Below are 14,765 nucleotides of genomic sequence, written 5' to 3' on the forward strand. Positions count from 1 at the left end.
ATATCAGATCACTTGCCTTTCTTATATAGTGTTTTAATGTGCAATGTTCCCCTAACAACATTTCATAATAAGACATTTCTCTTTAAGAAACAAAGCTGTGTCAATGAGTTAATCATAGAGAAGAAAATCATATAGACACAAGCTGTAAACTTTACAGAGTTCCATTGTGATCAGCACTTTCTATCTCACAGAGAAATAAATTGGTAGTTAGAATAGACATACCCCAAATAAGAATGCTGTTTTGGAGCCAATCAAGCTTGAGCTGCCTTGTTACAATAGAGTAACAGAGTTGGAAGGGACCTTGGAGGTCTTCTAGTCAAACTCTCTTGCTCAAGCAGGAGACCCTATACTATTTCCGAGAAATGGCTATCCAATCTCCTCTTAAAAACTTAGAGACACCTATATGGACCACCTATAGCCTCCTTATCTTATAATTCTTCTTTGAGTGGATTATTGCATTTAATTTTCCCAAGGAAGTGGCTGATCTTTGTTACAAAAACGGCAATGATTTAAAAACCTCATCAATCCTCCTTTTCACTGGTAGAGCTTGGTTTACTGAGGCACTAACAGAAAATGCAAGGGCTAAAATTCATATTAGTCTGGTTGTATGGGTTGTAAAAAAGCTAGGTGAGCAGAAAAGTTACTGGTCACCTGCCACTTTGCAATGCCGTCTTAGAGTCTTTATGTCCCAAGTGCATATATAGTGCAATGTCTTTTAGCAGTTCAGCCACTGAAATTGTTTCAATCTCCTTTTTAAAAAATTGAGATGGTATGAAAGATATGTTATGAAATAAAGCATAGCCCCTTAAAGGACCAGAGGGAAGGAGCAATGGAATATACAGTGTAGCGTTATCTATGCACCAGTGACGTGCAGTCAGGTGAGGCAGGAGAGGCACAACCTCATCATTCCCATCATGAAAAGAAAAGAAAATGTAAAAGGAAAAAGGCGAGAGCTGAGGTCAGGCTGAGCTAGTTGCTGCCTCACTGTGGATGATTCTGCTTAACTGTTTCAAAAAGCCTCTTTAAAAGTGCCCTCTACTATGAGGCAGGCAAACTGCGTGCCTCTTCTAGTCTAACTTTTTAAGCATTTTATGATCGCTCGAGCAGAGTTAAGCAGAGGCTTAAAAGCCTAAAAATTCCTGATGTAGGTGAGGCACGCAGTTCTCCTGCCTCATAGTAGAGGCCGCTTGTTTGGGTGAGACTTCTTCAGAGGACCCCAGGCAAGAGCAGAGTTGAAATCCTCTCTGAAACAGCTGGAAAAGGTACGTGTGGGTCGGACGGAGGGGAAGGAATTAAAACTTCATCCTCCTGGTACGGGGCTTTGGGCAGAGGCTGGAAGGAAGGACCCTGGCTCGCTTGTGCTCTCCCTCCCCAAGTGTAGTTTGTATTTATTTGTCTTGTATTTGTCTTGTATGCCGCCCACTCCCGAAGGACTCCGGGCAGCTCACAATAGACAAGGGAAGGGGGAAAACTAGACAAAGACAACACTTTAAAAACAAAAGCCGCAACATTCACAATTTCCGTGGGGCTGGATGTTTCACAGGCCCCCCCAGCCTGCTGGAACAGCCAGGACTTAGTGGCTTTGCGGAAGGCCAGGAGGGTAGTAAGGGTCCGGATCTCGACAGGGAGATCATTCCAGAGGGCTGGAGCTGCAAAAGAGAAGGCTCTCCCCCGGGGGGTCGCCAGCTGACATTGGCTGGCGGATGGAATCCGGAGGAGACCTAACCTGTGAGATCGAATCGGTCTATGGGAGGTAATCGGCAGGAGGCGGTCTCTCAGGTACCCAGGTCCAATGCCATGTAGGGCTTTATAGGTAGCGAACAGCACCTTGAAGCGGATTCGGAGACTAATGGGTAGCCAATGCAGCTCGCAGAGGATAGGTGTGACGTGGGTGTACCTGGGTGCACCCACAATCGCTCGCGCGGCTGTGTTCTGGACTAACTGAAGTCTTTGAACACTCTTCAAGGGCAGCCCCATGTAGAGCGCATTACAATAATCCAGTCTTGAGGCCACAAGGGCGTGAGTGACTGTCTAAAGGGCCTCCCGATCCAGGTAGGGTTGCAATTGGTGCACCAGGCGAACCTGGGCAAAGGTCCCCCTGGTCACAGCCGACAAATGGTGTTCTAAAGTCAGCTGGGGATCCAGGAGGACTCCCAAATTGCAAACCCTCTCTGAGGGGTGTATAATTTCACCCCCACAGCCTGAGAGATGGAATAATTGGCCAATCTTTGGGAGGGAACATCAGAAGCCACTCGGTCTTGTCTGGATTGAGTGCCAACTTGTTTGCTCCCATCCAGACCCTAACAGCCTCCAGGCACTGGCACATCACTTCTACCGCTTCGCTGAGTTGGCACGGGGCAGACAGATACAACTGCGTATCGTCTGTGTATTGGTGGTACTTAATCCCGTGCCGGCATATGATCTCACACAGCAGCTTCATGTAGATGTTAAATAGGAGGGGGGACAGGACCGAACCCTGCGGCACCCCGTAGTTGAGGGGCTTTGGGGTTGATCTCTGCCCTCCAACCAACACCGACTGCGACCTGTCCGAGAGGTAGGAGGAGAACCACCGAAGGACGGTGCCTCCCACTCCCACCTCTCGCAACCGTCGCAGAAGGATACCATGGTCAATGGTATCGAAGGCCGCTGAGAGGTCAAGGAGCACAAGGATAGAGGGGTGACCCCTATCCCTGGCCCGCCAAAGATCATCGATCAGCGCAACCAAAGCAGTTTGATTGCAGGCAGAGCCATGTTGCCTTTTCAAACCTGTAATCAGTGAAGCTGGGCTGGATCCTTCCAGAGCTGGGGGAAAGTATGTGTGCTCCAGTATAGCTCTTTGACTGGCTTCCTGCCTCCTCCTGTGGTCTCCTCGCTAGTGCTCTCCCTCCAATCCAACTTGTGTGTGTGTCTGTGTGTGTGTTTGAGAGAGGGGGTAGGGAGGGAGGAAGGAGAGGAATGGAAAAGAAAAAGAAAGAAGGAAACTTCTTTCGCAAAGGAGAAAAACAAATGCTGTCACTTTAAATCGGAACTGAGCACACCTGGCTGTGGAATTCTGGGAGTTGAAGTCCACAAGTCTAAAAAAATTTGAAACCCACCACTGTGTCAGTGCCTCACCAGCCATAAACCTCACCACACGTCACTGCTATGCACCATCTGCATTCTTCATCTATCAGCACCCATAGCTTTTAGGTTCCCAACTAATAATTCATTTCAAACATTGTAAACCCATTGCTAGCATAACCATTACTTTGAAGAAGCTAAGCATACAATATGGTTACTCTGCATTCACCAAAAGAAAAGGATGAAATGTAAAAAACCGTTCACATGCAACTGTGAATCGTGGCTTGGTATCACTCACATTATTTTTTAGATCTTATAAAACGACTCTTGTCAAGTAAGCTCATAGCTCTTTGCCATTGCTTTAACAAATCTGTTCCATTAGAAAATGCTGAGAACCACTAGACACAAAGTGACTGAAGAATTTCCTAGTCGAGTTTCTCTATGTGTCTTGATGATGCAACGCAGAATAGATGTTAGAGCAGAGTGATGAGAACATTATCACCCAGCATATACTGTGTGTGTCTGTGTGTGTGGTATACACACACACACACATACACACCTCACATTTATATACTCTTTTGATTCTTGGATAAGTGTTGGAGATTAGAATTCAGCAGGAAGCCCTTACTAGACAATATGCTGTTGAATGCAGAGTGCAGAAAGGATATTGAGTAATTTAATAACAAAGCAACACACCTTTTTAAAAAGCTAATGTCCTTGAAAAGTATAGATAGGTCTATCAACAGACTTTAACCATGATAGCTTAATGAAATCACCATCTGCAACATCAATATACTAATGAACACCCCACTAATGGCGATAAAAGAATGCAAGAGAGTTGTCACCTTGTGAATTTTTGGAAACATCTGTGTCAGGCCCCACTCCATTCCATAATTAGGAAAGAAGACCAAGAGACTCCATGGGTTGGAAATCCAAAGTACTTTTACTAATTATAAATGGTAAGCGAGCAGTAGTGAAGCAAGATCTGAATAATATGGCGCGAAAGCAATTGATATATAGCATAGCCCGTTCCCCCCCCACAGGATCAAAGCTCCAGTCCAATCATAAGTCCCTCAAATGTCAGGTGTGAGATAACTTCAAAAAGACAGGCCAAGATGGAATGTGAAGGCCGTTGATGTAGGCGGGAAACACGTACGCATGCGTACACCCCGACGACTGGAACACCCTGGAACATTCCGTCAGCAGACCTCCAGCACATCAATTAAAACCCTCCCACAACAAGCCCCCCCCTTCCCGTTTCATGGCAGCTGAAGCAGCAGCAAAGCAGAAGCTGACATCCGGCCGTCCCCCGGAAAAAAGGCTGTCAGGCCTGGAAAAAAAAACAAACAAAACACACAAAACAGACAAACAACAAACAAACAAGAGAGGGAAAGGAGAAAAGTCAAGGCTTGTCGGGATAAGCAGCATAAAACTTCCGGAGCAAGCGGGGAGCACGCACGTGGGACTTATCAACCCATTCCGTGTGGGAGGGGGGAAAATGTTTCCAAGCTACAAGGTATTGCACGCGATTGCGGTGCTTGCGGGAATCCAAAATGTCCCGGACCTCAAAATGATGTTCCCCATCAACAAGCAACGGAGCAGGTGGAGGGTCAGCTGCAGGCCGCAGGTCAGACGTCCGAACGGGCTTGATAAGGTTGATATGGAACACAGGATGGATCCGGCTAAGATGTTTGGGCAATTGCAAACGAACAGAAACAGGATTAATGACTTTCAAAATGGGAAAAGGGCCAACATACTTGGGACCCAATTTCTTCGACTTTTGCGTGGTATGCAAGAATTTAGTGGACAAATACACCAAATCACCAACGTGGTACTCATAAGGCTGAGAGCGTTTCCTATCAGCCTGTTTCTTGTGAGCCTTGTGGGCCGCGTCCAAGGTGGAACGAGTGAGGGGCCAAAGGCGACTGAGACGTTCACTCCAGTCCGCCACGGAGGGAACCTGAGGCTGGGCCGCAGGCAGTTCGGGGATAGGAACAAAATCCTGGCCGTAAACTACCCGGAAAGGGGTGAAACCAGTGCTGGAATGAACCGAATTGTTATAGGCCACTTCAGCGTGTGGTAACAAGTCCACCCAATCGTCCTGTTGATAATTGATGAAACAACGTAAATATTGTTCAAGGACGGAATTAGTACGTTCACAGCCGCCATTAGTCTGAGGATGGTAGGCGGAGCTAAGGCCTTGGGCGGAGCCAATACGTGTGAGGAACTCTTTCCAAAACTTGGACGTGAATTGGACCCCACGATCGGAGACAATACGGTCGGGAACGCCATGCAAACGGTATATATGGGAAAGGAAGAGCTTAGCCAAGGCCTTGGCAGAAGGAATCTTGTGGCACGGCACGAAATGAACTTGTTTGGAGAACAAATCAGTAACCACCCAGATGACTGTGTGCCCCTGGCTCTCGGGAAGGTCCACAATAAAGTCCATAGAAATTTCCTTCCACGGGGCAACGGGGCGGGCGACGGACTGCAGAAATCCGTGTGGTTTCCCCGGAGGTTTCTTGGCGGTGGCGCAAACCGGGCAACTGGAAACATAAAGTTCAATGTCCTTTTTTAAAGAGGGCCACCAGAATTGTCTCTTAACGAGGTGCAAAGTTTTCACGAATCCAAAATGACCCGCCATCCTGGAGTCATGAGCGCGACGAAGGACCACCAGACGTAGGGCAGCGGGGATGTACAGTTTAGCTCCAATCCATGGCAGATCGTCCCTCATAGTGCAGTCGTCCCGATGGTTGAGGAACCAGTCGTCCTGCGGAAGAGCTGCTTTGAGGTCAGAAAGCAGGTCGTGAGGTACGTCCTGTTGGGCCTTGGCCTGGCGACGCGTGAGCACCGGAGCCGCCAAGAGCGGTTGGACGATACTTAGCTTGGAACAATTATACTGAGGTAACCGGGATAAAGCATCGGCCATAAAATTCTTCCCGCCCGGGATATACTTCAGCGTGAAATTGAAACGGTTGAAATATTGGGCCCAACGCATCTGCTTTGGGGAGAGACGGCGAGGTGTGCGCAAGGCTTCCAAATTTTTGTGGTCAGTCCACACTTCAAAAGGGTGTTTAGAGCCTTCAAGGAAGTGGCGCCAAGTAGCGAGAGCCCAACGAACTGCAAACGCCTCCTTCTCCCAGACCGCCCAGCGTCGTTCCGTGTCAGTGAGTTTACGTGAGGTGTACGCGCAAGGCTGTAAGGTACCTTGATCATTTGCTTGTAGCAGAACTGCTCCAACCGCGACATCACTGGCATCAGCTTGCACAACGAAGGGGTGGTTGAGGTCAGGATGTTTAAGAACGGGTTCAGCGGCAAAAAGGCGTTTAAGCTTTTCAAACGCCGCCTGGCATTCCATGGTCCAGTCCAACGGCGTACTGGGTTTAGGTTTCGGGTCGCCCCTAGTCTTGAGCAAATTCGTAATAGGGAGAGCAATGTCGGCAAAAGAGGGAATAAATTGACGGTAGAAATTAGCGAAACCCAAAAATTGTTGCAGTTGCTTACGAGTTTTGGGAGCGTCCCATTCAGTGACCGCCTTCACCTTCTCAGGATCCATCTCAATGCCATGAGGGGAGATACGGTAGCCCAGATAATCAATAGTAGATTGGTGAAATTCACACTTAGACAATTTGGCATACAAGTTGGCAGCCCGGAGTTTTTTCAAAACAGTGCGTACCAGATTGACGTGGTGGTCGTAATTGCGGGTATAAATGAGGATATCATCCAGATATACGATAACGCCCTTATAGAGATGATCGTGTAGGATCTCATTAATAAATTGCATGAATACAGCAGGGGCCCCCTGTAGGCCAAAAGGCATAACTCGGAACTGGAAACAACCAAGAGGGCAGTTAAAGGCGGTCTTCCATTCGTCCCCCTCCTTAATGCGCACCCTATAGTAAGCTTCACGCAGGTCCAATTTAGTGAAGATGCGGCCCTTCCCCAGTTGCGCCAATAAGTCCTTCATCAAGGGGAGTGGGTAGAGGTTCTGAGAACAGATGGCGTTAAGATTTCTGAAGTCGCAACACAAACGAAGAGACCCATCTTTCTTTTCACGAAATAGCACAGGGGCCGCCACCTTGGGCCGGGCCGGTTCAATGAAACCACGTTTCAAATTTTTGTCAATGAAAGAACGCATCTCCTCCATTTCCCTGGGTGACATGGAGTAAATGCGGGGTTTAGGGAGTTTGACTCCGGGCAAAATGTCAATGGAGCAGTCAGTAGGCCTGTGGGGGGGTAGAATGTCCGAAGATTGCTCGCTAAAGACTTCTTTAAGATCCAAATATTCTTTCGGAATTCTCTCCTCTCCTGCAATCCTCTCCTGCCCCCTAGCGGCCACCTCAGGAACGTCAGTGACTGCAGGTTGGCTTGGAGAGCCCTCCCCCACTGGAGGTACCTTGGAGCGAATCCGCAAGCGGCCTGTCCGCCAGTTAATGTGAGGGTTCCATTTCCGGAGCCATGGGATGCCCAAAATAAGTGGTCTGTCCATGCCAGGCGCGACCACAAAAGAGATCAATTCAGTGTGGGTCCCCAATTTCATTTCCAAAGGCTCAGTAAAAAAATGGGCAGGCCCCCCCCCCGCAACAGATCCGTCTATCTGGCAAAACACAAGAGGGGTTTTTAAAGTTCGCAATTTGAGGCCTAATTTTTCAACCATGGCTGGGTTGATCATGGACCGGGAACAGCCGGAGTCCAGTAATGCCAGGAGGGTGGCAGTAGTTCCCTCAGAAGGAACCTTTAATTCAATAGGGAGTAGAAGGGGCCCCTTGTTTGAACTCACCCAGTTAGGTGAAGCGTCGTCATCTGAGTCATCAGAAGAAGAGGAGTTAGCATCCGCGTCATCCTTCAATGGTTGGGCAAGAGGAGGGGGGTTGGTTTCTCCTGCGAAAGCTGTTTCCCTCTTTTTCTTTCCAGGGCCTCTTGCAGGCTTCTCCTCCCGTCTGGGAGGGGGTTGGGTGGAGAGGGGTGATCTCGCCCGACAGAGGGGGGCGGTATGCCCAAGCTTGCCACAGCGAAACATGTTAAAGGTCTGGAGGAGCCAGAAGGGGGCTCCCTCGCGTCGCCCCGGCGTTTGGGAAGCGCTTGAGTAGCAGGAGGGGGGAGGGACTTGGCAGCTCTTTCTTTTCGCTTCCTTCTTTCTTCAGTGGCATAGCGCAGACGAATTAAATCAAGCTCAGCGTCAGCAGCATGTTCGAACCAAGTGATTAAACGCCTCGGCAGGTTACGATTGACACATTGTTGATAAATGTCAGCGTTTAAGCCTTCAGCAAATCTGTCCAGAAGCGCATCCTCCCCCCAGCCTCTCATATACTGAGACAGACATTGAAACTCCTGGATGTATTGGGCCACAGGTCTATCGTCTTGGTCAAAGGTTAAAAACTTTAATTTGTTCCGCTTCTCGGTCAACGGGTCATCAAAACGTTGGCGGAAAGCCGCCATAAAACGGTTGAAATTCCCCAAGAGGGGAGAACCAGACATATGCAGAGCAGTCGACCACGTGGCCGCTTCAGCATCCAAAGATAAAAGAACCATTCTGACCCTTAAAGTATCAGATTCAAAGTCCCGCCCATAAATTTCCATGTAGTTAAAAACTTGCATAAGAAAAGAGGGAAGGTTGGTGGAAGAACCATCAAAACGCACCGGCAAGGGAGGAATTTTAGCCATTCGATGTCTTCGAGGTGGGGCTTGGGGGGGAGGTCCCCTTTGATCAGCAAAACCTCTAGCCGCAGGGGGTGATGCAGGCCGGGGGGGGGGTGGGGGAGAATCCTGGCGTGGGTGACGTTGCCAACTTCTCCAGTCTCTTTCCTCCTCCCCCCTCCTGTCCTCCAAAAATGTTTGACCCCAATAATCAGGTAACTCACTCCGCTGTGGTTTTCTCACGGGGCCCTGGTGCTGATAATTTCTCCATTCCGCTTCATCGCCTCTTTGGCTCCAATAGTCAGGAAATTCGCCCCCCTGAGGTTTTCTCACGGCCCCTGGCTCCAGCGAAGTTTGTTGAGGTGGTCTCTGGGTGAGACCAGCATTCCAACTTGTCTCTATTTCTCTTTGCCCCACTGAAGTTGACCACCGGGGCAGGGGGGAAGGCTCAGGCTGACTGGAAATTTGCAGTTGACATAAATCTTCGTGCAGAGGTCGGTCAGACGGGCTGGGCTGGTGTAAAGAAAGGTCGGGAGGTCCCAGTTCACTGGAGTCCATCCCTCCAACGGCGCCTTCCTCCTCTCTGGTCGGAGAAGACATTATGTCCCTTCTCGGTAGACGTAAATCTCCTGGAAAGGGATATTACTCAGATCTTGCTTCTTGTCAGGCCCCACTCCATTCCATAATTAGGAAAGAAGACCAAGAGACTCCATGGGTTGGAAATCCAAAGTACTTTTACTAATTATAAATGGTAAGCGAGCAGTAGTGAAGCAAGATCTGAATAATATGGCGCGAAAGCAATTGATATATAGCATAGCCCGTTCCCCCCCCACAGGATCAAAGCTCCAGTCCAATCATAAGTCCCTCAAATGTCAGGTGTGAGATAACTTCAAAAAGACAGGCCAAGATGGAATGTGAAGGCCGTTGATGTAGGCGGGAAACACGTACGCATGCGTACACCCCGACGACTGGAACACCCTGGAACATTCCGTCAGCAGACCTCCAGCACATCAATTAAAACCCTCCCACAACAAGCCCCCCCCTTCCCGTTTCATGGCAGCTGAAGCAGCAGCAAAGCAGAAGCTGACATCCTGGTTGGCTGCAGATGGGAACTGAATAATGAAACGGATAGATGTGGTCCAAGAACAAAGGCTCTTCATCTTCTCTACTAAGGCTCTTTTTCTTCCCTTTTTTAAATCCACTTTCTCTTCATCCAGTGGCTAACATTGCCACGTTGCTGCTCTCATTTTAATATTTTTATAACTGCACATGCATTTTTTGGGACACAGTATATATACAAATATTACACTGAAGAAATGGGATTAAAATTAAATATAAAGAAGACCAAACTCGTGACAAAAAGTAGAACAATCTTAGAATTGACAATGAAGATATTGAAGAATTGGATACTTCTGCCTTTTAGGATCAACTATCAATAATAAAGGAACAGTCAAAAAATGCACCACAGACTAGCACTCGGTAATCAGCCAGGAAGACCTTGGAAAAGATATTCAAATGAAATGTTATACCTCTACCTATGAGATCAGAATCATGCAAGCCATGGTGTTCCTTGATACTTTATGGCTAGATGAAAAATTGGGACTGTTGTGAAGTGCCACTGCTGCCACCCTGCTCCCAATGCTGCTGTTGTGCACCCTCCACCCAACACCCCTTGCCCCCCCTGTCGACACTGCACTGATCTCCCATGATGGCTGCCCCACCCCTGACACTGCCAACACCCTTCCTCCCCCCACTGTTGCCAGCGCAGCAGGTGGGACTGGGACTGCCCATAAACCAAATGTGTCCCAAGGACTGTAAAATGCCCTGGTCTCCCTCTATGGAAATGAAAGTTGGATTTTTAAAGAATCTGATTAAGGGACATTACTGATTCCCTTGAACTTTGTCATTGGAGAAGACTCCTGAAAGTGCCATGGATAGCCAAGAAGACAAACCAATGGATGATTGAACAACTCAATCCAGTGTACTCATCTTAAGGCACAAATGGCCAGGCTCTAAGTATCCTATTTTGGACACATTATATAAATATCCAGCTCATTGGAAAAGGCTCTAATGCTGGGGAAGTGTCAACCATCCCGTTGGTAAATGCAACAAAAGAAACTCCTGGAACATTATTTTACCAAGAGTATAACTTAACTGATAATTCCACATAGGCCCAGAAGTAGCAAAGCCAGTTCTAAAGTTTTTGCGCAAAAACGAGCATAGGTAAAATCCCATTTTTCCCCTGGACTTTCCCACAATTCATTCTCCAACAATCAATTGTATTCATTTTGTTTTGGGAATATTCTGAGCAGCTCGGGGTGTTCCCAGTATTTGACCTTGGGGTTTTGTCCCAGGCTGCATCGGCTCTCTCCCTCCCAAGCCTTCCTTGCATTCCAATACTTAACCTCCCCCATCCCTGTTTCTGTTGTTTGGTTGCGAGCAGGGTTACGTGGGCAAGTCAGCCATGACAGAAGTATAGAAGGAAAGAAAAGAAGAGACCGATCAACAGTTAAATGGACAGACTTGGCTCTCGTGGCAAAGAACAGTCTAGGGATAGATCATCATGAAAGCAGTCATGGAGAACAACTATGTGGTCACTGGGAATTGAAAATGACTTAATGGCCAGTTCGGGCAAACCAGTTGTTAAATTATCACCACCATCTGCTATCAAAGTGGATCCTGGTCACTGCGCTGCAATGGAGAAACAGGAAACAGAGTGACCAGCGCGAAGGAAGGAGAAGCCCGCTTTCCCTCTTTCTTCCCCCTGCTCCTCCTCCTTCCCTCATGCCAGCCACTCCATTTCCCATTTTTCCATTGCAGCACAGCACCCAGAATCCACTTTGATAGTGGTGGTGGGGGAGTAATTTAACAACCAGTTTGCCCAGGGTCAGGTTGGCCATCACAGAAGGCTCATCCTGCATGTGGGGCAGAGCTGAAGGACGGGGATGGGACCCACCTTCCTCTTGTTAAATTATTAGAATCCCACCACTGCTTAATTGCACATAGTCAATATATACAAATATGATGGGGCTCCAATATGCATACACAGTTTACATAGCAAAGCAAGCTCTGTGCTGGAGTTCTACACATGTTGTTGTATCCAATTTTATGCTCCTAATTTTAATCCCCAGCCCACCTGTCAGTTGCTTCCCTTTGATTGTTGATGATGAGCAAGAAGAGTAGATGGAGGATGATAGTGGCTCCAAAGCCTGATCAGCCAATAGAAATTGGGTGGTGGGTTTATGGACAATTCCACTTAAAATGTTGCTATTCTTTCTTGTACATTTGGAGGAGGCATGACTTTCCAATTTATGAGGTATCAGAAAGATGCTTACATTAGCCTTTACCGCCTGTTTATGCTTACAAGTTTTTATTACTTGACTGGACTTTTCAGCTCTGGAATCCATCTCAAGCTTTCAAGATTAATTGGGGTTTAAAATCCAATCCAAATAAATTAAAGCAGGAACTAGCACACAGTTGGAACTCTCTGATATGAAAAATACCTGACAGCATTGGTTTATCTTAGTTTTTTAAGGGATTTATTTTTAAAGTTGTCTTTTAAGTAAAGAAAGTATAACTGTGAGCAGCAGCATGACAAAAAGCCAGTGCTCTTTTTACCAAGTGGCACCACATTTGATAACTGTTTGGCCTAGTGGGCTAAAGCCCCAGAGAGAAATAAGCAGACCATGAGTTCTAGTCCTGCCTGAGGTACAGAAGCCAGCTGGGTGACTTTGAGTCAGTCTCTCTCTGTCTGCCCAGTTCACCTCAGATGGCTATCTAATCTTTGTTTAAACTCTTCCAATGAAGCAAAACATACTACTTCGTGAAGAATAATTCCACTGGCTGACGTTTCTTTTAGTCAGGAAATCTCTTCTAATATTTCAATTTCCTGCTTGCTTGTAAGTTTCCCAGATCATCTGCTCTGACCCATCTAAGATAAAACCTGCTGATTCAATAGACCTTTGGTATAGAGTACAGGTACTCCTCGACTTAAAATCATAATTGTCATCAAGCCAATGCTGTGGTTATTAAGCAAGCATGTGGTTTGCTGTGGGCTGTTTTTGCTGAAAAGCAGAAGTAAATGCCAGTTTTCAAGCAAAGCGGTCATAAAATGCAGTCACATGACTATTGGACGCTGCAAACAGCCATAAATGCAAGACAGTTCCCAAGTGCCCAAAATGCACACATGACTATGGAGAGGGCAGCCATCGGAGCTTCAGACCCAAGTCATAACTACCTGCGGGGAAGTCCATTGTAACTTTGAATGTTTGTTAAGCAGCCAGTCATAGGTCAAAGACAACTTGTACAGCTGTGAGTCATTTCCTACAGTATGTTGTCTCACTTAAAAACATTCTAGTTGAATTCCTCCCTTTTTCTTCCTTCCTTTCCTTCCTCTCTTTTTCTTTCTTTCTTGTTGCAGATAAAGCAAATCTTTTGTACATCATCTGTTGTTTTGGCTTTTCCTTTAGGTGAAGGTGAAGGGAAGGAAGACGATGAAGTTCTGACTCTCCTGTACGACCCATGCCTAAACTGCTACTTTGATCCTGAGACTGGAAAATATTACGAGTTGGCATAGATATGGCAAAGAGATAGAGAGTGCCACAAAGAACATGAACTCTGCAGCACTTGAGAGCCTTGGCAAATGCTGTTCTCCCTGCCCCAAAGACAAACAGAGAAACACTTGAAAAGGCTGTGTAATATTTTGTCTCTTTTTTCCATTTCTGCTATTTTTATCAGAGTGTGTAGAAAGCTTTTCTGACTTTCGTACACGTTTAGTTTGTCCCTATTATTTGCAATATGAAAGATTCCTACATGTGAACTGAATTACACCAAATCAAAGATAGGTCCTGGATTTAACCTGTGAATGCTTTTTTTTTCACCTAGTCATTTTTTTATCCCCAGTCATTTAAAGAAATATATTGCATCTTTGTACTTTGAAAATACAATGTTCAAAAAAAAGTACCTGCATCAATTGTCTTTTCTTTTTTATTCCTACTATTGGTTAAAACAACATTCCTTTTTTTTAAAAAATAAATAAATAAGGGGATAACAAACACCTTAAAGCAGGGGTATCAAACTCGCGGCCCGCGTGCTGGATGCAGCACATGCTGGCCCTATCCCCACGCGATTTAGCAAAGGGGGGGGGGAAATCCCAATACGCCACGTGATGACACCATGACAATGTGAGTTTGACACCCCTGCCTTAGAGGGCTTTCAGCCCTCTCTAAGCGGTTTACAGATTTTTAGCAAATTGAGTCAGCATATCGCCCCCCACAGTCTGGGTCCTCATTTCACCCACCTCGGAAGGATGGAAAGCTGAGTCGACCTTGAGCCGGTGAGATTTGAACCGCTGAACTGCAGATAACAGTCAGCTGAAGTGGCCTGCAGTACTGCACCCTAACCACTGCGTCAATGTCAAGATTCAAGAGGATTTTAACAAAATAAAACAATAGGAAGAATACAGAACAATGAATTTCAACTAAAACAAATGCAGAGTCCTGCATTTGAGTAGGAAAAATCAAAGCTATGAGTACTAGTAATCCCTTGATTTAAGGCCAGTCGCTAAGCAACCATTCAGAGCTTCAATGGAGCTACTTACAACCCAGATTTAAAATTTCAACAGCCAAGCCTTGTGGTCACATGATTGCATTTGAAACCCACATTTACAGAGGTTTGCAGTCACATGACCACAATTATGACATTTATTTCCAGAAACCGGTTTCCCCTTCATTTTCCATTTTCTGGCAAAAAATGCACATGTGGAGATAATTGAGTCACTTAACCACAACAGTGATTCATTTAACAGCTGCCGTAAAAATATCGTAAAATCGGTCATAATGACCCACCGGCACAACTTACGACCGGAATTCCAATCTCAAATGTGGTCATAAGTGGCAAACAACCTGTATATAAGACTAAGTGAACTTATTAGGTGATGTGGGTGTTTTAGTGGAGGCCAAGTTGAAATGAGCCAGCAGTGGGATGCAACTGCAAAGAAAAAACGAATGTAATTTTGGGCTGCTTCAAAAGAAGTATAATGTCAGGATCAAGAGGAGTCACCCTCATTC

At 46.5% G+C, this 14,765-nt stretch overlaps 1 protein-coding gene across 2 annotated transcripts in view; it reads left to right on the forward strand.

The window, feature by feature from the left end:
* Positions 1–13,273, forward strand: part of C2H3orf67 (chromosome 2 C3orf67 homolog) — a 188,772-nt gene extending 175,499 nt beyond the window's left edge. For both annotated transcript variants that reach the window (XM_032238988.1, XM_032238989.1), the window contains exon 16: positions 13,167–13,273. In XM_032238988.1, the coding sequence (XP_032094879.1) occupies positions 13,167–13,273 (107 nt within the window). The remainder of the gene's footprint in view (positions 1–13,166) is intronic.
* Positions 13,274–14,765: the final 1,492 nt, after the last annotated feature.

The sequence above is a fragment of the Thamnophis elegans genome, chromosome 2 (assembly GCF_009769535.1).
Source record: "Thamnophis elegans isolate rThaEle1 chromosome 2, rThaEle1.pri, whole genome shotgun sequence".
Classification (NCBI taxonomy): Eukaryota; Metazoa; Chordata; class Lepidosauria; order Squamata; family Colubridae; genus Thamnophis; species Thamnophis elegans.